The following is a 22,669-nucleotide window of genomic DNA, read 5'->3' as shown; positions in this document are numbered from 1 at the left end:
GTTTAAGGGTGTACCGAAAGGGGTGATCCGTTTGGTTTTTTTTTCGTTCTAAGCTGATAACCTTGGGAGCTATGCCAGCGTAACCGGGCGAGTAGGTAAGCTCACGGCTCGCTAGGTAAGCTCTAACCTGAGGACGTTAGCAATGCCGGATTAAGCAAGCGCGGGGCCCGTAGCAAATTATTTCAAAGAGCACTTGATCTACTATGGGTTCTTAAGTATAAAGTGGTAAAAAAACAAATCAATAGTCTATACGTTTATTTGCCATCTATAGGTTACAATTAAATTATTTAGTAAATTACTATAGGTGCTGTTAGGCTCTGACAAGTACAAAAAGCCAGAGATCAGATTTTCTGGCTATATAGAATAATTTTGATAAGAAACTAACAATTGAAAACTGATGATACTACACAAATTTTTTTTTCAATACATATTTCAAAGTTGATATTTAATGCAAAGTATATTATCTTTTTAGGAATAGCTAATGTTATATTTTATCAATGGTTTACTTTAAATAATGTTTATGTTTTATATTTACGGCTGCCCCACCCTTCAAACCGAAACGCATTACTGCTTCACGGCAGAAATAGGCGGGGTGGTGGTACCTACCCGTGCGGACTCACAAGAGGTCCTACCACCAGTAACTGAGCAAATCATGTTCTATATTCATCAAAGCGACATAATTCAGACGTTCTTGACTCATAGTGTTCCTTGTGACTGTTAATCTTACAAATAAATATATAATTTTAACAACTTAAATCGAGCCATCTCAATTCTGCTACACATCCACACTGTGTCGGGTAAGAGTGCTTGCATACGTCAGACTTTTTGTAGAGCTGATTATCAGGCTGATTGAAATTCTACACGTTTATACAAACAACTTTTTCTTAATAAGTCACTCAAAAAATTAAACTCGAGCAGAGATGAGTGGGTTTAAATATGCTGGGCCCCCGTTCGCGCGGGGCCCGTAGCAATTGCTACTCTTGCTATATGGTTAATCCGGCACTGGACGTTAGCACTAGCCCTAGCAAGAGAAATGCTTCGCAAAATCTACCAGCGGATCGGAAACGCGACCCACTGAGAAGATGCAGCGAGAAACTCAGTGGGCTGTGTCTGTGGGTTAATTTACTCGCCGAACCCTTCTTCGCAATCGATGGGTTCTACGATTTTTTTTTATTTTTTTAATTGCTTAGATGTTTGGACGTGCTCACAGCCCACCTGGTGTTAAGTGGTTACTGGAGGCCATGGACATCTACAACGTAAATGCGCCACCCACCTTGGGATATAAGTTCTAAGATCTCAGTATAGTTACTACGGCTGCCCAACCCTTCAAACAGAAACGCATTACTGCTTCACGGCAGAAATAGGCAGGGTGGTGGTACCTACCCGTGTGGACTCACAAGAGGTCCTACCACCAGGAAAAAGGATGATGACTGGTGCTTGAGGTACTAGTAAGCACCGATAATGGATCAGGATGATCCGAATTGACGTGTATAGGGTGATGGCGACTGTTTACCATTCGGTCCCCAGGATCGGGTGTGGGATGGTCCAAATCGGAACTTGCATGTAAGCTCATCTTGAAAATATCCTTAACGAAATTCAGGCTTCTGTCGAATATCTTGTGTTAAATCATAGCTACCGTCACAAGTATATGGTTTAGTCACATTCCGAGGCTAACTATATCCCGACCTTCGCTTGAGTATTGAATCTAATTTATAATAAACTATGGTACAAATATTTGACGTATGAGGTAACGCGTCTTTCAGTGAGTCAACATCTAACATTAACGACAAACATCATGAATTGCTAGTCATTCTATCGTGTTAACAAGTCATATACAAAATTTAGGTACACGAAAAAAGTGATTGATATCTAACCGATATAAAAAGTGTAGTGTTTTCTTCGGTTTTCGCGTGACGTAGGCACAATTAAAACTACATTTGGAGTTTGATCTCGGGGTTTTTATTGTCGCTGTATCTATATCTATACTAATATATAAATCTACAGTGGTTTTTACGGATGTTCTTGTTTGGAAATATAAAGTAGATTAACAAAAAAACAAAATATATTTTACAAAAATAAAATATAATGGTAAGATCTACACTTATACTACAAAATGCCTCTTTCGGCAAATTCCTCCTCCAACTCTCTTCACTGCTGTCTGTCTGCTGCTACTCTTATTCAAAAGGGTCCAGACGTAATTTCAATTTCCATCCTGCCGTCTTCTTGGTTTGCGACAACTGGCAGATAGGTAGGCAAAAAAGAGGTCAACTTACCCACTACGACAATTCTTTAAAGTGTATTAAGCAGCCATCAAATTGCTTGTGCATGTGATTATTATAATGGGATGGTTAGCTGCATGGTAGTGTTGGTTTTTCGGTCAAGGATAATGCCGACGAAGCGTATAGCTGAGTGTGGGGTCGCGTTAATTTGATAGTGTTTTGTATGAATCTCCATATCTCCGTGAAATAATACGCGATTTTAGAACAGAGGTCATCAATCAGATCGAAAAACGGCTGCGGAATTTTCTGAATACTTTCACTTCATTGTTTTATTAGAAGTGCTGCGAAATTTTCTGAATTCTGAATTTTTACTTTCACTTCATTGTTTTATTAGAGTATATTACTGGTGGTAGGCAGCATGGGAAATTGTACGGGTATTACTGGTGGTAGGACCTCTTGTGAGTCCGCGCGGGTAGGTACCACCGCCCTGCCTATTTCTGCCGTGAAGCAGTAATGCGTTTCGGTTTGAAGGGTGGGGCAGCCGTTGATACTTGAGACCTTAGAACTTATATCTCAAGGTGGATGGCGCATTTGCGTCGTAGATGTCTGTGGGCTCCAGTAACCACTTAACACCGGATGGGCTGTGAGATCGTCCACCAATCCATCCAAGAATAAAAAGAAAAAGTTACCATCGCCCAACTTATTTCTGCCGTGAAGCAGTAATGCGTTCCAGTTTGAAGGGTGGGGCAATGTTTCCACTGTCGAACTTGAAGGCTTAGAACTCATTGCCATTGTACTGTAAAAATTGAGACCTAAAAACTCAAGTCTCGAAATGGGTGGCTGCATTTACGTCGTAGGTGTCTTTGGGCTTGAGTGTCCACTTAACACTAGGTGGACCGTGAGCTTATCCACCAATCTAGCAATAAAACAATTTTTTTGCAGGGCCAGTTTCTTCAGCATCGTATTAATAAAAATCTACAGTTATCTGTTATATATTTATGTTTTTATATAACACATATTATTATGAAAAAAGAAACTGATTGACAGATATTGGCTTGTTTTGTTATTGTTTTGTATCGGAACTTTTGTATATGCAAGCTTATTTTGGAAATGTTGTTAGCGAGATTCAGGTGTCTTTTTCTTTTTTATTGCCCTTTTAGGCCGACGAGCATACGGCCCACCTGATGGTGAGTGGTTACCGTCGCCCATGGACTTCAGCAATGTCAGAGGCAGAGCCAAGCCGCTTCCTACCGCTTAATACTCTCCACAAGCCTGGTTTGAAGAAGGACATGTCATAGCGCTCGGGAAACACCGTGGAGGGGAAATCTGTCAAATATGTTATGTTCAATGATGACTACCCTCTAAATTTTTTTAAATTGTATACCATTGGAATGAAATCGAATGAATTGGAATGAAACGGGTGAGAGGAAATAACGTCGCTGTAAAATTAAGGATATTTATTGAGACTTCAGGGGTCTTTGAACCCGCGAAACCACCTCCAACGTGGTCCACCTCCAATACACAGATGCTAATCGGTTAATAAGCCACCATTAATTCGTACTTAAATCTGGAGCAATACTAAATAAAAAATAAAAAAAAAACAATTCACATAACATCGCTTCTCGGTCTCCCGCCAAAAAGTCGAAGACATTATCTATGGTAGAGAGTAATTTTCTTTGTTTTTCTGTTGTTGTCTATTTGCGCCCTGTGTTACGTCACCTTTTAGGACATGAAATCCCTCTGCCTTATGTATTACATAAAAATTAATGCCTTCGTGATACGGGTTCAGAATGTGTTAATCAATTTCTTTATCATATCTACAGATTCGTTCTGTCCTATGTTCTCTATGTAAGCGGTGGCTTTTTTCGCGTGATCCTCGTATAGCATTTTAGTTTTGTCGACCGCGTCCGTTTTCAGGATATTGAACTTCAAATCTTCGTAATCGACGTCTTTAACGTCGTTTTTCGCTTGATCAATGATTTTGTACAGATCCGGATTCATTTCTAAGGCGAAAAGAACCGGAGCGCTTGCCAGACAGAAGTGACCTCTGGAATCGGAGGTCAATTTCTGGAGTTCCGTAGCGGCCTGCCAGGCCAGACCCACGTGGCAACCGAAATGGTAAGCATACTTTTGGATGTCACGCCCTTGTTTGTCAAGGACCATGGCCGATTGGCAGCCCCTACCTAAAAGGCTGACTCCATTGTAGACTGTCCTAGCCGTCCATTCCTTTCGGGACTTTCCTAATACCTCGTCGACCGTAATGGAGTCCGTGTCAAAGTTTATCTCCAAGCCGTCGTGCGTTTTAGGTCTTCCCGGCAACGGCATGTTCTGTTCGTCCCTTTCGCCGAAGAATTCTCCTTCCGAGAGATCTTTAAGCGCTGTAGATATTATATAAGAAACGTCGGAGTTCCTCAGCTCTGCTAACATAGCGTTGGCGGTCACAAGTAGATAGTCGCCGAGAAGTATAGCGATTTTATTGCCGAATATCGCAGTTTCAGTGTCTTTTGAACGTTTCGCGAAAGGGACATTGATGATGCCCTTGTGTATCAAGTGGCCGGTTCGTATCATCTCCGTCAGCTCAGCCAGTACTCTCGTCTGTTCTTCAGCTTTCTTGGACTGGGCCCTGATCGATTTGGCCAGTAAGAGGATGATCAGGCCCCACGGCTGCAAGTTCTTAGAGTCGCCGTACAGGACGTTTTTTGCGGTTTGCATCACCAGATGATTGCTGCCGACCTGTGAATCAAATTGTGTACTAATTTATTATTATTAGCCAGATAATCAACTACCACAATCAATAAAGAAAAAAAAAACAATATAGTATTTTAGCGCATTTTAAGTCATCGTGGCCCAACGGATAAGACGTCGGTATAGACCGATGCGGTTGTGCCGGGGTTCAAATCCAACAGACAGATAACATTTTTTGTTGTTTTGTTTTCAAATACTTACTCAACAAATGTTTGACGAATATCTTTTTTTTTTATTGCTTAGATAAGTGGTCGAGCTCGCAGCCCACCTGGTGTTAAGTGGTCACTGGAGCCCATAGACATCTACGACGTAAATGCGCCACCCAGCTTGAGATATAAGTTCTAAGGTCTCAAGTATAGTTACAACGGCTGCCCCACCCTTCAAACCGAAACGCATTACTGCTTCACGGCAGAAATAGGTGGGCTGGTGGTGTCTACCCGCGCGGGCTCACAAGAGGTCCTACCGCCAGTCGAAAATGACATGCTTAAAATATCGACGCACGATTCAACATCTAACTTATAGTAGTATTCTTGATCGAAGAACTTATACTAAAAATTTCGTGACGCATTAACAAACAGTGTGCTTAGTGCGAGTATTTTAAATGTTCTCGATAGCGTAAAAGTTAACTCAAATTTGTATGGAGTTGCAAGGTTTGCCTACGTTTGCCGCTAGGGGCGTTGTTCCAACTGCATACATATTTGAGTTAACTTTTACGCTATCTAGTATTTACAGTCGGCGTCGATGCGCCACTTCAATAAAGCGGCACGACACGAGAACCCTCTCATCGTAGCCGCCGGTAACTACATTCCCGATCCTGCGGAAAGAATGGAAAGCAGTCGACGTCGCCCAAAACACGTCATTTCGGATCCTCCCGATCCACTAACGGTGCTTTTAGGTACTTCAAGCGCCGGTCACCGTTCTCGTCGAACCGGTCGCTTGCGACTAAGGGCTCGACGAGTAAATTAACCCTCAGACACAGCCCACTGAGTTTCTCGCCGGATCTTCTCAGTGGGTCGCGTTTCCGATCCGGTGGTAGATTCTGCAAAGCACGGCTCTTGCTAGGGTTCGTGTTAGCAACGTCGTCAGGTTTGAGCCCCGTGAGCTCACCTACTAGTTAAGGTTACGTAATAGCCTTTCAAGGCTACCAGCATAGGTAGGAAAAAAAAAACCTTATCGAGAACGTCAAAAAACTCGCACTAAGCACACTGAGCCTCCTTTTTAATCAAGATCTACATACATTTATAATACTATCTGTTTTCTAGGTTATAAATAAATAAAAAAAATACGAAAAAAACGACCAAGCTATCGCGTTCCAAGATTAAGGATGAAGCATCGTTATTCGTATATTCCAGCAACCGGTTCACGAGTTCCGGTTTACGAGGGAAAGCAAAGTGACTAATACGCTTTCACGGGGCTGTGGGGTCGCCTTGAACAACGATCGTGACTCTGGTCCATTTTAAGGATACATCCTGCGTTTAGTTTGAGCCCGGAATCGATAAGAATAAATCGAGTACAAAATTACGAAAAAAAAAAGTGCGTGCTTACAAAGTACACATGTCATAAGTGAAACTTTCTTGGCGAACTAATTTAAAAGTCTTGCTTATATTTATACAAATCTAAAACTTTAGATTTCCGAGACTTAGAGGAAGGAAAAAAGTAAGATATGTTCCCGCCAAAATACTGTCAAATGTCAATCTCAAACCTCAGTGTTGACAGTCACATTATGTTTAGATTTCTAAATTGTAAATGACTAATATTTTGCCAATTGAATTGACTAATTTAATTTCATGCTATTTGATTAATGTTCCAAATTCTTTTCATTTCATTTCAATTCCTATTAACATTTTTCACACAAAAAATTATAAAATATTAGGCTGCATGGTATGATACATCTGCCTTTTCAGTTGGAAAAATACAACAACTACTACTACTGACATTTGACAAGTACTTAATTTCAATAGTAGTTTCATGTCACTTCCGTTGCATACCTGCGTGACGTTCTGTAAAAATTTTATCCTCATGCGCCTAAAAAAGTTTTACTTCAAAAATTGTAGTCGGTGAGCTGAATTAGCTTAAGTGACGGTTGGCTGCGACTTCGGTTTCATTTCGCTACCTATCCGCTGGTAGCCTCATGCTGCTTTCAGACTACGCTATAATATAATAGCGTATAGTTTTTTTTTATGATTATAAGATTACTGGCCCGGAGGCCTTTCTAGTTTCACCAGCACAGGTGGGGGAGCAAAGGCTCAGCCAGAAGGGGTGGGATTTGCTAACAACTGCTCGAGCGCTTCCGAAGGAGACCTAACGACTCAAGAGTGATTGCTTCGCGAATGAATCTACTACCGGATCGGGATCGCGACCCGCTGAGAAGATCCGACGAGAAACTCAGCGGGCTGATGCATGGGTTAGGTTGCACGTCGACCTCTTTCTCGAGTTCCGACGAGTACGGTTGCCGGAGTTTCTAAGCCTGCTCCTAGTGTTAGAGCTGAAGGCGTCTAATGAAAAGGTTATTGGATCTGATGGATCCGTGAGCGTATAGTATATAGCTCATAGTACAACAATATCGCGCACCATACATTGTTAAGGACACGTTCACACTGTACTGTACTATATATTATTGGCTTACTGCTATACGACATGGTACTATAGTATAGCGTAGTCTGAAAGCAGCTGAAGGGACTATTCCAGATACGCGCGGACGAATAGGTGAGCTCACGGGCTCAACTTAACTAAATTTACCAACACTAGCCCTAACAAGAGCACTGCTTCGCAGAATCTATCACCGGATCGGAATCGCGACCCACTGAGAATATATGGCGACAAAATTAGTGAGTTTTGTCTGTGGGTTTAAGTGTCCGGTGTCACACTAATTAGCCTAACTGTTCTTCATAAGTATGCGGAGAAGAATATTCGTTTACATTTGGAAGATGAAACAATCGTTATACAGTTGAAACTTTGGCCTTCTTATCTATTAGATCTGGCAACGGTGTATGGAAAGCAATGTACAATATCTCGATAGACTATCGTTAAAGGTGGATGAAAAGACGAAATCACTGCATAAATAAATGTAGTCCTGATATTAATATAATTTACTTTTTAGGTAGGACCTCTTGTGAGTCCGCACGGGTAGTAACCGCCATCCTGCCTATTTCTGCCGTGAAGCAGTTATGCGTTTCGGTTTGAAGGGCGGGGCAGCCGTTGTAACTATATTGAGACCTTAGAACTTATATCTCAAGGTGGGTGGCGCATTTACGTTGTAGGTGTCTATGGGGTCCAGTAACCACTTAACATCCGGTGGGCTGTGAGCTCGTCCACCCATCTAAGCAATAAAAATAAAACTTAGTGCCATAGACAAGACAAGTACAAGAATATGATGATAAAAACTCACCAGCTTCCTCAAATACAGAGCTAGGTTAGCGAATTCGTCACTCAGTAGGCATCTAAGATTCATAAAAGACGTTGGATAGCCGACCACTTTCTCGGCGTCCCTGATGGCGTTGCTCCAATTCGAGAACGGGGGTCTAAGTAAAATCATTATTTCGTCTTTCGTGAAACTGGCCATTGTCGATTCGTGTCGTTTCTGCACGAAAATCGGTGAGGCGCGTCTCAAAACGCGCGAAACTGCATACGAGACGGCCATTTTGAATTTTTTCAAATCTCTATAGAACCCAAGCGTTTCGTATTGCTGTTCTTGCAAATTTATAATTTCACTGTCACTTTAATTTTAATTAAAATAAAATATCTTTTAATTTTATTAGTTGATCAACAGTTGATCAACACGTAGCGTGCCGCTAAACGTGTAGAAGTGAAATGCTACTGTCGGAACTCGGAATGATTGCAATGTGTTACCATGAAAAATAGAGACAATTCGCGAGATGTTTACATTTTTATTTAGTCGTAGGTCATAAACGACCTTGTACGAATGGCATTACCATGCTTATTGAATTCTTCGTATTTGTTTTTGACGTGTGAATTGAAGACTGCATAATTGGGATTGAAGTACCTACATGAGCTGTTTTTTCTGTTTGAAAGTATAAAAATTTCAAAGTATAAAATATATTTAAATGTGGATTACACAATACTTTTTTATGCTTGGGATGGAGACGAGGTCAAAATCCTAATCGTATTGTAATTGTACTGTGGCAGTGGCTGTAATAGAACACAAGGTATTTGACAGATGTCTAAATCTAGCCAACGTTAATTTCAAGATAAGCTTGCCTTTATATACAAGTTAGGAACAACAACATTCGGACCGTCGATCTACCGACCCAAATCACCCGCTCGGGGGAAGATCTTCCTTGTTGTAAGTTCCAACGAACTTTATGACTATCCTACTGAAATTGAAACGGATAACTACGTTGCAGAAATAGAATGATTTTATTATTTAAGGAAATACTTACCAGCGCGAGTTTACGATAATCTACAATTAAGATTATAATGAATAAGTCATAAGTTGATCTTGCATCGGAACATGCTAGTCTACTAATCTGCCGTTAGTCAGAAAACTTCTAGGTCAGAAGGTTTCGTGCCATAGAAATCTGTCTGGGTTTAAATCAGCAGACTCTCTCACACGAAGCGTCCAGGACCTGATCCTAAAAGTTCGTTAGCTTCCGTGCTTACATCCTGAAGGACTATCACTTTCTGCCTTAAAAATCACCATGGCGATTCATATAACAATGTTTCGATTTTAGTAGAATCGTTATTATTAAACGAATAAATATCTAATAAAACAATGTGTGACTGTTGTTAGTTCATACACGAAAAAAGTTTATCCAGTAACAAAGTTATTTTATTTTAGAAAAATATCAAGAATCACAGAAATATCTCGGAAACTTTTGTCTGCTTACAACACCGACGCTCTTGACCGTGAATTGGAAAGCGGCTATGAGCTACTCTCACTCCAAACGTACATTTTTATAAAAAAGTTCCTATGCAATCGAATTTAGACCTTATCGTAAGCTATTAAGAATAGCGGAAATATTCTGAACCAGCAAATGAAATTTGTGTTATTAAATTTAGAATTATAAAATGCTCCGATTTTTTACGGTAAGGCGTGTCATGTATTTTTTGGCTTTTTAGATATGAAATAAAGAACATTTTTAATTGGAACCTTAACCTATAAGAGACAAGGCAAAACATTGCATTAGCATAATCTATTTGTTATTAGAATATTATAACAGCAATAATAGAATGATCTACTTCTACGTACAGTTAAGAGGTGTTCGCATGTCTATTCCTATTGGTTTTTAGCTTATAATAATTTTTACACTTTGAACAAACAAGTTCTTACCAAGAAATGGTGTTTTATGTTGACCTAAAGACGTTTAGCTCGTAATAATTATAAAGATTGCCTTCTAGAACAATGATAGTGTGTCGCCGTTTTGAATAAAAACATATTCCTCGGAAATAATGTGTAATTATTGTCGTATTTCTAATAATTCCATCGTGTCGCAATTTTTTTATTATCCGATACGATTTTTCTAATTTTTTTAGTTGTCAATTTGAATACTTTAGAAAAAAAAAAAAAAAACGAATCAATCATTTAGTTATTAGTTTATTGTTTTTAATTTATTTTTAAAACGATCGGCTTTCGCCTTCCCTCCCACAGCATAGAGTACAAAATCCATTGTAGTTTCTGTGTGCCGTACAAAAATAACGCTATTATTGTAAAGGAGCCTGGTATAATTAGTAACTCATTGATTTTCCCGAAAAACGGGTAAATCCACACTCCGAAGTACATCTTGACGAATATTAACCTGAAAATATATACACACAAGATATTTAGGCATTTGTTCACTTGTTATAATTTTTCTGTATGCACACCTGTTTTGAATTGCAATCCAGATTTTTATATTAAATATTTAAACTTTAAATTTCTATGGTTGTAATTTATTTTGTACATTAAAAAAGGAAAAGTAATAATAACTAGAGGTCCCGCAGTAGTCAAAATTCGACTATAATTAATTGGAATTGTAAGTTTGTACACTATTATGATTGTATTTTATACTTCTATAATCAGAAATTTCACCAAGAATACACTATACAAAATATTAACAAAGACAAACCATATATATTGTATTCTCAATTTGACAACCGACGTCAAGAACAAAAGTTTGACAATAAATAGTATGCATGCGTGTGTGCGTCAAATACGTGTGGTATGTAGTGTGTGTAATGTTTTCTTTATTGATTTAATGTATCTTTTATGTATTATTTAACAAAAATATTAGCATTGTGCACTTCTTCTCTATATTCTCTATAAGTGTGGAAAATTTCATACTCCTCCGTCCGCGCAATTTTCGTAAAAAGGGATACAAAGTTTTTGCTTCACGTATTAATAATAATAATATAGTATTTTAGCGCATTTGAAGTCATCGTGGCCCAACGAATAAGACGTCGGTATAGACCGATGCTTGTGTCGGGGTTCAAATCCAACAGACAGATATATTTTTTTTGTTTTGTTTTCAAATACGTACTCAACAATTGTTCACGAATGATTTCACAGTGAATAAATAACATCGTGTAATAAAAATCAAACTCGCAAAAACTATAATTTGCGTAAAATGACACTTAGTGCTTTTGAATGACTGGGTGGTACAGTGATTAGCAGCCTGACTGTTGGGCCGAGGGTCGTGGGTTTGATTCCCACATAGGGCAAACATTCGTATGATGAACAGGTTTGTTTGTTCTTTGTCTGGGTGCTTATTATCTATATTAGTATATATTTAAACGTATGTATGTATGTATGTCAGCCTCTGGTAACCATAACACACGGAATCCTAATTTCCGTGCATGTGCATGATTTGGCCAAAGAAAGAAAGAAGTACTGACGTCTCCAGGTGGGACGTCATGTTTTTTCGTGCGTGCAGCTGGCTCCATCGAATTATACGTGACGTTGTCACGTCAAAATAAATAATTACCGTTTTAAGTTCTTCTGGATTGTACTCACGTCAAAAAATAAATCACTTCCAAAGATATGACAGCGGCTGCTCGCCAGAATACATTTGCAGGTCGCTCTCTGTAGTAAAACATCATCTCCCACAAAACGAACGGGAATATATACGTGTGCATGATGTGGTTAGACGTTGGACTTATTGCCTTATCGATTGCAGTTGGATATATAAGGTCCCTGTCCACCGCGTAGAACAACCAGAACATAGTGAAGACCAGCTGTAACGGTGCAACGGTGTTATCCAAAAAGGAGCTTAAATAAACTGACTTAGAGTACACTTTGGCTCGCACTAAGCAGTTGACATTGAAAATTATTAAGCAAGTATAATCTCTGTAGTGGAAGCATAGAGGCATATACGCCTAATGAGTTTCTGAGTGGGTCGCTATTCCGACCCGGTGGTAGATTCAACGAAGCACTGCTCTTGCTAGGGCTAGTGTTAGCAAGCTCTCTCAAGCAGAGCCCGTGAGCTAACCTACCCGATCGCGCGAAACTGGAATAGCCCCTTAGGCTACTGGTGGTAGGACCTCTTGTGAGTCCATACGGGTAGGTGCCACCGCCCTGCCTATTTCTGCCGTGAAGCAGTAATGCGTTTCGGTTTGAAGGGTGGGGCACCGTTGTAACTATACTGAGACCTTAGAACTTATATCTCAAGGTGGTTGGCGCATTTACGTTGTAGATGTCTATTTGCTCCAGTAACAACTTAACACCAGGTGGACTTGTCCACCCATCTAAGCAATAAATTAAAAAAAAACAGCGAATAGGTAGAGAAAACTTAGAGAAAATTAAGCTGATGGTCATGAGAAACCATTTCAGCGTAACCTTAACTAGTAGGTGAGCTCACGGGGCTCAAACCTGACGATGTTGCTAACACGAACCCTAGCAAGAGGCGAGCTTCGCAGGATCTACCACCGGATCGGAAACGCGACCCACTGAGAAGATCCGGCGAGAAACTCAGTGGGCTTTTAAGTAGGGGATAGCTATCATAGAACACAAGATATTTGACTTTTGTATACTGCGTCGGATCAAATAAGAAAACCGCTTTCTAAATCGGCTTAAATACATACCATTAACAAAAAGACTTTAACAAAATAAAATGAGTAGGTATATCATGAATGTAGTCGAAGTCTATTAAATATGTATTAATATGGATAACACAAAAACTACAGGTCGAATTTTGATAAACTTTAAATATGGCCACCACAAGAGAAGCCTTTGAATAAAAATGATCAACAAAATCGATTGACCCTTTTTTCAATTTATTTATTTATTGATTTCTTTGTTAATTTTTTTTTTTTTTTAGTTGCACCAACAAAGCTTTCGTCAATGAAATAAAAATCAATAAAACATTGACAAAATGGCAGAAAGTACATACAGATGTCACCTCAATTAAACATAGGTGTAATCGACAGCGTCTTGAAATTAGAAAAGAAAGAATAATTGGATAAAATAAATAATAGTTTAAAAAAACTAACAAAATACGCTTTTATAGAAAATCCAACTAAAGGCGTGGGGTGCATGGTATCAGTAGTTATAAATATTTTTGAGAACAGATATTAGTAGAAGGGTTATTTTGATAATATCCTGAAAAGCCGCCCACGTTTTTTTACAATAAAATCATTTTTTTACACTATTTTTAATTCAAATTTATTTTCTATTTTTTAGTTAGATTTTGTATAAAAGCGTATTTTGTTAATTTTTTAAACTATTATTTATTTTTAAATTTTTTTTTGAATTTAAAATTTTCCAATATTTTTTTAGAATATTGATTTGTCACCAGTCTTTAATAAGTATACCAAATTTCGAGTTAATCCGACGTTTTGAAGGGGGTCAAAATCATGTTCAAAGATTCCGTTATATACTAACATACTAACATACAACACGTCTGAAGCTAATAAAAGCGTATTAAAAACAATAATTTTAAGAAATATGAAATCCAGATTAACAGTACTTTTTCATTAAGTAACAAAAAAAAATTAATATCCACAGTCATTAGTTTTTTTTATATATGTCGGCGCAAATATGACTATTTACCTACTGATCATCAACTAATTACTCTGTGATAAGAAATTGATGTTAAACAGTCCCTTTTATTGTAATTTCAATACTTTAAAATCTTGTAAACACGCTCACGTGTTTAATACTTGTAAACACGCTGACGTGTACGAAGTCCTATAAATACGGCCGTGCTGTCTAGCGTTGATTCATTCGTGTCCGAGCCGTAGTACAGTTCGGATCTCTCTGTAACGTTGTTATGCTTCTCGTGCAATATACGCAGTTCTCGTGAAGTTTTGTTTTGGAAGCCCAAACATGAGTCATCATCGAGAACTTAATGACCGTGACGTCAACAATGCTGACGTCACACTTTTTAAAAACATTCCTTCAGCGTTTCTCCTCCGTCATATATAATAATACATTCTCTTTTTTGAAGTAGATTGAAGATTATTTGGTTAAAAATTAGGAGATTGAAGATTATTTGGTTAGAAATTTGGATATCACTTACCGTGCTCGCTGGCCACACGATCGTATTGAAAAGTTCAACTCTCGCCTTCTCTAATATCTCAGGTAGCCTGTACGCTTTGTTCTTAGTGTTTCTCATAATCTGAACATCACAGTAGAGACTTAAGCCCGAAAAAACGACCTGGAAGAACTGTGTCGCAGTTCACGTTAATTATTGATTTATCATTCATCATCATCATCATCTCAGCCTGTCTACTGTTCACTGCTGAACATAGGCCTCTCCAACTAATGTCCAGTGCGGTCAGTCCGTTGCCACCTGCGTCCCACGTGACTCAGCAATTTTCACCAGGTCGTCGGTCCATCTGGTAGGTGGCCGTCCCACACTGCGCTTGCCAGTACGTGGTCTCCACTCGAGGATCCTTCTGCCCCATCGGCCGTCCGATCTTCGCGCTATGTGACCTGCCCACTGCCACTTCAGCTTGCTAATCCTACGGGCTATGTCAGCAACTTTGGTTCTTCTACGGATCTCCTCATTTCTGGTTCGATCTCGTAGAGAAATACCAAGCATAGCCCTCTCCATAGCTCGCTGCGCGACACTAAACTTGCTAAAAAGATCCCTTGTGAAGATTATCATTTCATGTAAAGTGTTAATGTATTCACCGAGAAGTTGTCTATGATGGCCTGGAGCTTGACTCATTCAGTAAGTATCTACAGTAGGGATCATTGCGCCACTTCGAGAAGGCGGCACGACATGAAAACCCTCTTGTAACCCTCTTGTTGTAGCTAGTCGACGTCGCCCTAAACACGTTATTACGGATCCTCCCGATCCATTAACGGTGCTTTTAAGTACCACAAGGTCCGGTCACCGTCCTCGTCGAACCCGTGTGAATTAACCCATAGACACAGCCTACTGAGTTTCTCGCCGGATCTTCTCAGTGGGTCCCGCTTCCGATCCGGTGGTAGATTCTGCGAAGTACTGCTCTTGCTAGAGCCAGTGTTGGCAACACTCCCGGTTTGAGCCCCGTGAGTTCACCTACACGTCAAAGAGAAGCTGAAATACCCTCTCAAGGCTATCAGCATAAGTAGGAAAAAAATTGTAGCGGCAATGAGCGACCGCGCAAATAAATAGAATGTTTCAGTTCAGTATCCTTAGTGCGAGTTTTTTAACGTTCTCGATAGCGTAAAAGTTAACCCAAATTTGTATGGAGTTGGAGCGTTCGACTACGTTTGCCGTTAGGGGCGCTGTTCCAACTGCACGGAATTAACTTTTACGCTATCGAGAACGTTAAAAAACTCGCACTAAGCACACAGATTTGTAAGTATTCCGGGCGACGCAGGTGTGGACATGTCACGGCTGTTTTGGCCGATTCCTGCACCTCGACGCAGGGAGCAATAGTTGCAACAAAGCAAAAATAAAATAGCAAAAAACTTCAATTTAACTCACAAAAGTCCAACAGGTGAAGAAAAAGGGCTGCATCTTCTGATAATGCCTTATCTCCACTTCCTTGATATCGTCATCACGGAAGGAGGACATCATTATCACCGCATTAGCGACGTGCAAAACTATAGTCGTCATGTAACCAAGTATCCGAAAATGAATCGCATCCGGCATTTTACTGGAAAATAACAAATTGGTGTATTTTTTCGAGGTACTGCTTTAGTCACTGCCGATTAGGATTGCCAGATCATCAGTCGTAAAACCAAAGGACGGATGGGCGAGGACGATGACCGTGCTCGAGGTACCTAAAAGCACCGTTAATGGATCGGGAATATCCGTAATGACAAGAACCGACGATGGAGTACCACCACTGTAGCTGCGCTGCGGACACGGCTGAACATTAGCTTGCGCTCTACCCCACGTGGTTAGGGCAGTGGAATGTCCTCGACACGCCAACAGGACGAAGGCGATGCTCAACTTCTGTGACTCCATCATGTGGCAGAAGGAGGCGGCGGAATGAAAGAGAGAGATGCGCTCATCAGTGTCCGCACCGATCCGTCGTCATCGGGTCACCGTGCTCACAGTATCGTCATATTATTATGAGGACGTGTGCGAATGAGCTAACGGGCTCCCGATCCTGCGGACCGAATGGTAAACAGTCGGTATCGCCCAAAACACGTCATTTCGGACCCTTCCGATCCACTAACGGTGCTTTTAGGTACCCTAAGCACCGGTCATCGTTTTCGTCGAATCCGTCACTTGCGACGAAGGGTTTTTCGCCGGATCTTCTCAGTGAGTCGCGTTTCCGATCCGGTGGTAGATTCTGCGAAGCACTGCTCTTGTTACGGTTAGTGTTAGCAGCAGGTTTGAGCTCCATTAGCTACCTACCTTTTAAGCTCACCTACTTCTTAAGGTTACGCTGAAATGGCCTCTCAAGGCCATCAGCATAGGTAGGAAAAAAATGACACGATTTCTCCATAATAATCCAAGGGAAAAATCTGTCGCGGCTCATTTCCCAATTAAATATAAATTAATCTTAAGCAATCAATCAAATTTAATCAAATCTTAGTTATATAATTTTTTATTTATTTTTGTTGTTAATGCACTGTCGATTGCACCGATAATTGAGGTGACATCTGCCATGAACTTTTGTCAATTTGTCAATGTTTTGTATTGATGCTAACTTTGTTGGTGCAACTTAATAAATAAATAAATAAATAATGAAGACGCTAACTACAGGTCAGAACTTGATTAAGATAGATCACACGACAAGCATCAGAAAGCTATACAATTGAGACTTCAGGCCTTAATCTCTCAATCATTGGCCCCACTTAAAACCAGTTGGACCATGCGTTCGTCGATCCTCATATGTAAATATATAAAAATACCTTTCATATGTTGTCGATTAAGTTTTGAAAGTCAATATCACTCCAAAAACAGTACATTTAATCAATATTGTTCTTGAAGCAACTACAGACAATGAGTTATAAACAGCTAATGTTTATTTAATACAATTTCCATTAGCGAACTATTAATGCTTTTAATTAGGTAAAGTCTAGTAATAATGATTACAGAATATTGATTGTTATATATTTTAATATGCGTTAATTTGTCTTCGAGGAAAGTTGACTAGAAATTTTAGTTGTCAGCGCCGCTTTTTTTTTAAATTACTTAAATAATATCTTTTGATTCCATCTGTTTGATCTGAGATTGCTGTTAATCATAGAACGTGGATATTGATAATTCTTAATCTAGTTACATTAACAAAAGCACTTTCTAAAAGGGATATGTCCAACTAAATGTTTCTGAATAACAAAAATATAGGTTATAATAATAAAATAATAAGTTTTGATATGTACTTAGTATGTATGTAAGTCGAATTAAAAAGTGAATTGATCATGGTTTTTATTCTGGTCAGGCTTTGAGGCTAAAGTAATATATCTATACATTTAAAAAGACACTCCGTCTGTTTGTAATATTGAAATAATCGCTTTTTACTACATGCATATGAATATATTTACGTTACATACACCAAAATAACATTTTTTACAATTTTTGTCCGTCTGTCTGTCTGTATGTGTGTCGGTCTGTCTGTTTGTTCCGGCTAATCTCTGGAACGGCTGGACCGATTTTGACGGGACTTTCACTGATAAGTAGCTGATTATAATAATATAAGGAGTAACTTAGGCAACTTTTTTTAGACTAGCTTCGCTCCGCGGCGTCACCCGCGGTACGACAATAACCGCGGGTAGCATCGCGAGACGGAGGTCTCATTGCACCTATTAATAGCCCGGTACACAAACATTTTACTAATACCAAGCGTATGGAGAGTTTTAAAAATTGCATTTGGCTCCATACCTATAATGTGTAATGCAATCACAGCGATTCGGTTCTCTTTATCAGGCCTCTCCATTTTAATATCGCAAAATATTGTACAATGTATTGGCGCCAAAATGAGAAAACTCAATGAGCAATCATATAAAAATGACAGATTCCAAATTCAAATGTAATATTTTGTTTATTTTTAATTGTAACAGTATTTATGGCCAGACTAAGTATATCTCTATTTCGTTGGAAGATGTTCGCCAGCACTCACATCAATGCTTTTTTGTGTGTCCTTTAAAGGCAAACCGGTGGCCCACTATATGATATTTCCTCTTTACTGGTGGTAGGACCTCTTGTGAGTCGGCACGGGTAGGTACCACCACCCTGTCTATTTCTGTCGTGAAGCAGTAATGCGTTTCGGCCTTAGAACTCATATCTCAAGGTGGGTGGCGGCATTTACGTTGTAGACGTCTATGGGCTCCGGTAACCACTTAACATCAGGTGGGCCGTGAGCTCGTACACCCACCTAAGCAATAAAAAAAAGGTCGCCTATGGAGGTAAGCAAGGTCAGGGGCACAACCAAGCTGGCGCTTATGGGAGCGGATTCTTATCAAGCCACGTTTGAAGGACATCAGGAAACACCGTATTTGAGTTCAGGAGTTCAATCCGGAGTGATGTAAATGAACGCAGCGCTTCCAGGTAGTAGGGACGAACTTTGTCGATAATCGATCACTAAATCAGAATGCTTCCTTCTTAGTTCTATACCATTTTTTATTTAAAAGAAATCGATTGAATCGATCGAATACGGCATGATTTTCAACTGGGACACTTGAAATTAGAACTTTGCTTCTTCGTAATAGATACTAGGGCATTGATAACTTAATTTTTGTTTTTAATTCTAATAGTATACTGTGCAGTGTGGACGCACGTTTAGTTGTGAAACCTCGACCTACGACCCATGTGTTAGTCGCCGTCGGCTAGTAAAGTAATATACATACATATATTATACACTTAATATGGTAATATATTATATTAGTCCGACTGAACGATTGATTAGGTTTATGATTTGTTTATGGCCATTGGTAACTCGACATTTTGGCCATCTTGGTTTTAATAAGAGGACCATTGGGGTAACTCTCAGAGGAGCCCTTCATCAGCCAAGTCATAGATAATAGACATAGGCAAGTCACAGAGGGAAAAAGATGTCAGCTTTACTTTAATGTCTTGTAGCAGTAGCTATGAAAAGAATACATTTAATTTTGTGGGTGACATTTTCAAGATAAATTTTTATTTAAATAAATCTCAGACAATAAATGTCGGTTTATCAGTTTATCGTGTCTAAACACGCAAAACAAGGAACCGTCAATTAAAAATAAAATAAAAGACGTTTCTTTAAATTTTAACAAAATGCAGATACAGTAACGCGTTCTCGACGAAAAAGGTTATGGGAGTAAAAACATTTGAAGCGAAATAGTGGAAGATTATTTTAATACACACGCTGGATCATTCACATTTCTCACAAATATTCGTTTAGAAAGATTTTATAGGGTGGCAACGCGACCTTTAAGCCAAGTCTTATTATTGTCATAATCCGTCACATGAAAAATTATATGAAGTTGATTAATTTGAGACTTTTATTAAATGGGATGAAGTTAAATGAAACAGAATGGGATGGAATGAATTAAAGTCTCACTAAAATGGTGGTTATTAAGTAATCTTTTTCAGTAGACTTTTTGAAAGACCTCGAGAATCTACGTCCAGCGGCTTTGTTTCATTTTCTCACATTTGAGCACTTTTATAGATACCAACTAGTTAATAAGCCGCCGCTATTGCAAATGTAAGCCTGAAGAAACACTAAATTAGGAAATCAAAATAATTTACACAACGTCACTAAAGTTTACACAAATGCTAGCAATTCCGTTGTAAATAAAGACTTGACAAGATAGACGAGCCACCACGGCTTTGGAAAATTATAAAACTCAAACAGATACGTTTCTGAACAAAATCGAAAAGTTGTCTGTCAAAATCGTATCTAAATAACCTGGACTTTTTGGCGGGAACCCGAGGAGTGAAGTTGTGTGATTTGTTTTATTTTTTCTATTTAGTGTTTCTTCAGGTTTAAATGTGTAATAACGGTACTTTATTAACTTTATAATATCTGTGCAAGTCACAAATATGGGAAAATCAAACAAAGCCGCTGGACGTAACTTCTCGGGATCCTCCAAAAATTTCACTGAAAAAGTCTCAGTAAATTACCACAGCTTTACTGAGATTATATTTCATACCATATCATTTCATTTCATATTACTTCTCTTCACTTCATATTATCATTTTTTTTTAAAATAAGAATATAAATTAAAATAAGACTTGACCTAAAGGTCTTAGTAACCAGGTTCTAAAATCTCTTAAAAAAAGTAAATAACCTTTCAAAACATAATAAAATGAATTGTGTTTTATTGTCGCTATGTGTAATATTATAAATAAGTACCGGTAAAATGGGGCGATTAGGGATTGAGAGGCGAATTGGGAAAAAACCGGGAAAATCTTTCGACGCTCAATATAAGTTTTATATTCGTTGCAAAATCTTCCATTTTTTGTAGTTTAATAGTAGAATGTTGAAAGTTCACAAAACCACTCTGAATATGCATGATAATAGCTGCTAACTTATAAAAAATCGCGTTTCAAATTAACTTCCTGTGGTGGTAATTATTTTAGTGCTAGAAACTTTGCTCTCTTTTATTTATTTGATAATAATAGAAGACGACTATGATTTATAAACGTTATTTAGTGTTTGAACCAGCATATATATTAAAGGTAAGTCTCAGTTGTTATTGGTTTTAATGTATTTGATTAAATAAAAATACATGTAAAAATCTGTTGTTTTTGGGGATATTGGGGACGTCTTAGGTACAAATAACAACGAAAAAGGGGTCAATTGGGATGAGAATACGTGAAATGGAAACGACCTAAGTATAAATAGGTACAGGTTTGTAGGGTTGTCTATGTAGTTATAACAATATTTTTTTAATTTGTTGGTAAAAATCTGGTTTATTCGAAGCGAAATTGGGAATAAGTCTGTAGTTGAAATAGATAAGCAATTTAATATAAGTAAGTCGATTTTGCAGAGACATGTAACAAGATCAATGAAATCTCAAGGTGGACAAAAATGTCTAAGTAATACATAATAAAATATTTAATATTTGTTCAGAGTGCGGGTATTCATTGATTAATCCATGGAATAACCGACACACCTAATCTCTTAACCCAGATAGAAATATCAGCACTGTCAATTGCACCTATAATTGAGGTGATGTCTGCAATGTACTTTTGTCGGTTTTTCAATTTTTTTTTATTGATGATCACTTTGTTGGTGCAACTAAATAAATAAATAAATTAAAACTATATATAAAAATAAAAGTAGTGCCAACCCTAGCAAAATTCTTATTTCGTCCCAATTAACCGCAATTTTCGGGTAAATAGGGATTACACCTATTTTTGCATTTTTTGCTTAAACTGGAATGCTAGTTGCATAATTTTAAATTAGACAACAAAGATGCCCCCAAGACTCAATCATTTTGATCCTGATATAGCATTATATACATCAACAACTACCTTAAAATTGCTCATAAAGTTGGAATTTGTCCCTAATCGCCCCATTTTACGGTATTGCATGGTTTCAAAAATGATTGGATATTACACGAATATCAGGACACGTATTTTAAAAAAAAATCGGTAATGTATATTATTATAATATGTGGACTATTTTTTACAAGCAAGTCCCAAACTTCAAGCTAAGGAAAACTGGCAAGTCGTTGCGGTTGTGCCTATCACACCGGTGTAAACAATGAAGACATCTGGAAAAAACGCGGGAAACCTTTGAATTTGGCGGGCGCGGTTTTTGTTTGAATTTGTTGAAAAATATTTTTTTTTAATCTATTAAGTGATCAGAATAGTTAAAACTTGTATATATTTGTAATTTTTATTATTATTTAAATTTTTTTGTATTTTATTCTTTTTTTCTTCGAGTTGGGGTAAGTTTTTTATATTTATATGAACGAGCCTCCGGACCCGGGGGGCACAGCGCCCCCCGCGGTTGCATTTGTCACAATCTCCAACGAATCCGGAATGGATTCTGACTGCTCTTTGGTGTCTAAAAGGAAGCTGAAGCGTAACCAGCTCCACAAAATTTGTAAAAATTGTAACAAAAGGAAAAGAAAAAATAATACAGAAACATTTAAACAATCGGACTGTCAATGCAAAGACGAATTTACTGAGAGCACTATTGATTTGCCTGCACCTGGTCCTTGCACTGATACATCTTCAAAGCCCGTTCCTCCCACTGATATGTCTCATAAAGCCTCCACACAAATTGGTAGGGCTAGTTATGATGCCAATGACCACGGCCCGTTTGTGGTACACGTGCAGAAAATACAGTCTGCTGATGATGATGGTACAACATTACACCCAGTTGTGTTTGGCAGATTTTTAAAAAAAAATTTTTTCAAAAATATTGTTAATGGAAGTTTGAAACGT

The 22,669-nt window shown here is 38.5% G+C and overlaps 2 protein-coding genes across 3 annotated transcripts; both read right to left on the bottom strand.

The window, feature by feature from the left end:
* Nucleotides 1-3,661: 3,661 nt before the first annotated feature.
* On the bottom strand, nucleotides 3,662-20,480 carry LOC101745114 (all trans-polyprenyl-diphosphate synthase PDSS2). 2 transcript variants are annotated; one of them, XM_062673067.1, is made up of 6 exons: nucleotides 17,200-20,480; nucleotides 15,818-15,989; nucleotides 14,417-15,406; nucleotides 11,914-12,134; nucleotides 8,353-10,720; nucleotides 3,662-4,952 (listed from the first exon to the last, which is right to left on the bottom strand). In XM_062673067.1, the coding sequence occupies exons 5-6, from the start codon at nucleotides 8,602-8,604 to the stop codon at nucleotides 4,005-4,007; spliced, it is 1,200 nt and encodes a 399-aa protein (XP_062529051.1). In that variant the 5' UTR covers nucleotides 8,605-10,720; nucleotides 11,914-12,134; nucleotides 14,417-15,406; nucleotides 15,818-15,989; nucleotides 17,200-20,480; the 3' UTR covers nucleotides 3,662-4,004. The 2 variants fall into 2 exon arrangements, with proteins under 2 accessions (XP_062529051.1, XP_062529048.1); XM_062673064.1 differs by having other exon boundaries at nucleotides 14,417-14,563.
* On the bottom strand, nucleotides 10,528-15,910 carry LOC101744964 (androgen-dependent TFPI-regulating protein). Its single transcript, XM_012696398.4, has 4 exons — nucleotides 15,818-15,910; nucleotides 14,417-14,563; nucleotides 11,914-12,134; nucleotides 10,528-10,720 (listed from the first exon to the last, which is right to left on the bottom strand). The coding sequence occupies exons 1-4, from the start codon at nucleotides 15,908-15,910 to the stop codon at nucleotides 10,528-10,530; spliced, it is 654 nt and encodes a 217-aa protein (XP_012551852.2).
* Nucleotides 20,481-22,669: the final 2,189 nt, after the last annotated feature.

Source organism: Bombyx mori, chromosome 2 (genome assembly GCF_030269925.1).
Source record: "Bombyx mori chromosome 2, ASM3026992v2".
NCBI lineage: Eukaryota > Metazoa > Arthropoda > Insecta > Lepidoptera > Bombycidae > Bombyx > Bombyx mori.
The sequence above is the reverse complement of the archived record's forward strand: the minus strand, read 5'-3'. Positions and strand labels throughout refer to the sequence as shown.

What these genes read in the sequence shown, in the direction of transcription:
- LOC101745114 (XM_062673067.1), bottom strand. Translation starts at nt 8,604, where the DNA reads ATGGCCGTCTCGTATGCAGTTTCGCGCGTTTTGAGACGCGCCTCACCG. An exon ending in CTCTGTATTTGAGGAAGCTG is followed by an intron (nt 4,953 to 8,352) that starts GTGAGTTTTTAT and finishes TTTGATTCACAG; the next exon opens with GTCGGCAGCAATCATCTGGT.
- LOC101744964 (XM_012696398.4), bottom strand. Translation starts at nt 15,910, where the DNA reads ATGATGTCCTCCTTCCGTGATGACGATATCAAGGAAGTGGAGATAAGG. An exon ending in TCTTCACCTGTTGGACTTTT is followed by an intron (nt 14,564 to 15,817) that starts GTGAGTTAAATT and finishes ACTGCGACACAG; the next exon opens with TTCTTCCAGGTCGTTTTTTC. An exon ending in TCGTGTGGCCAGCGAGCACG is followed by an intron (nt 12,135 to 14,416) that starts GTAAGTGATATC and finishes GCACCGTTACAG; the next exon opens with CTGGTCTTCACTATGTTCTG.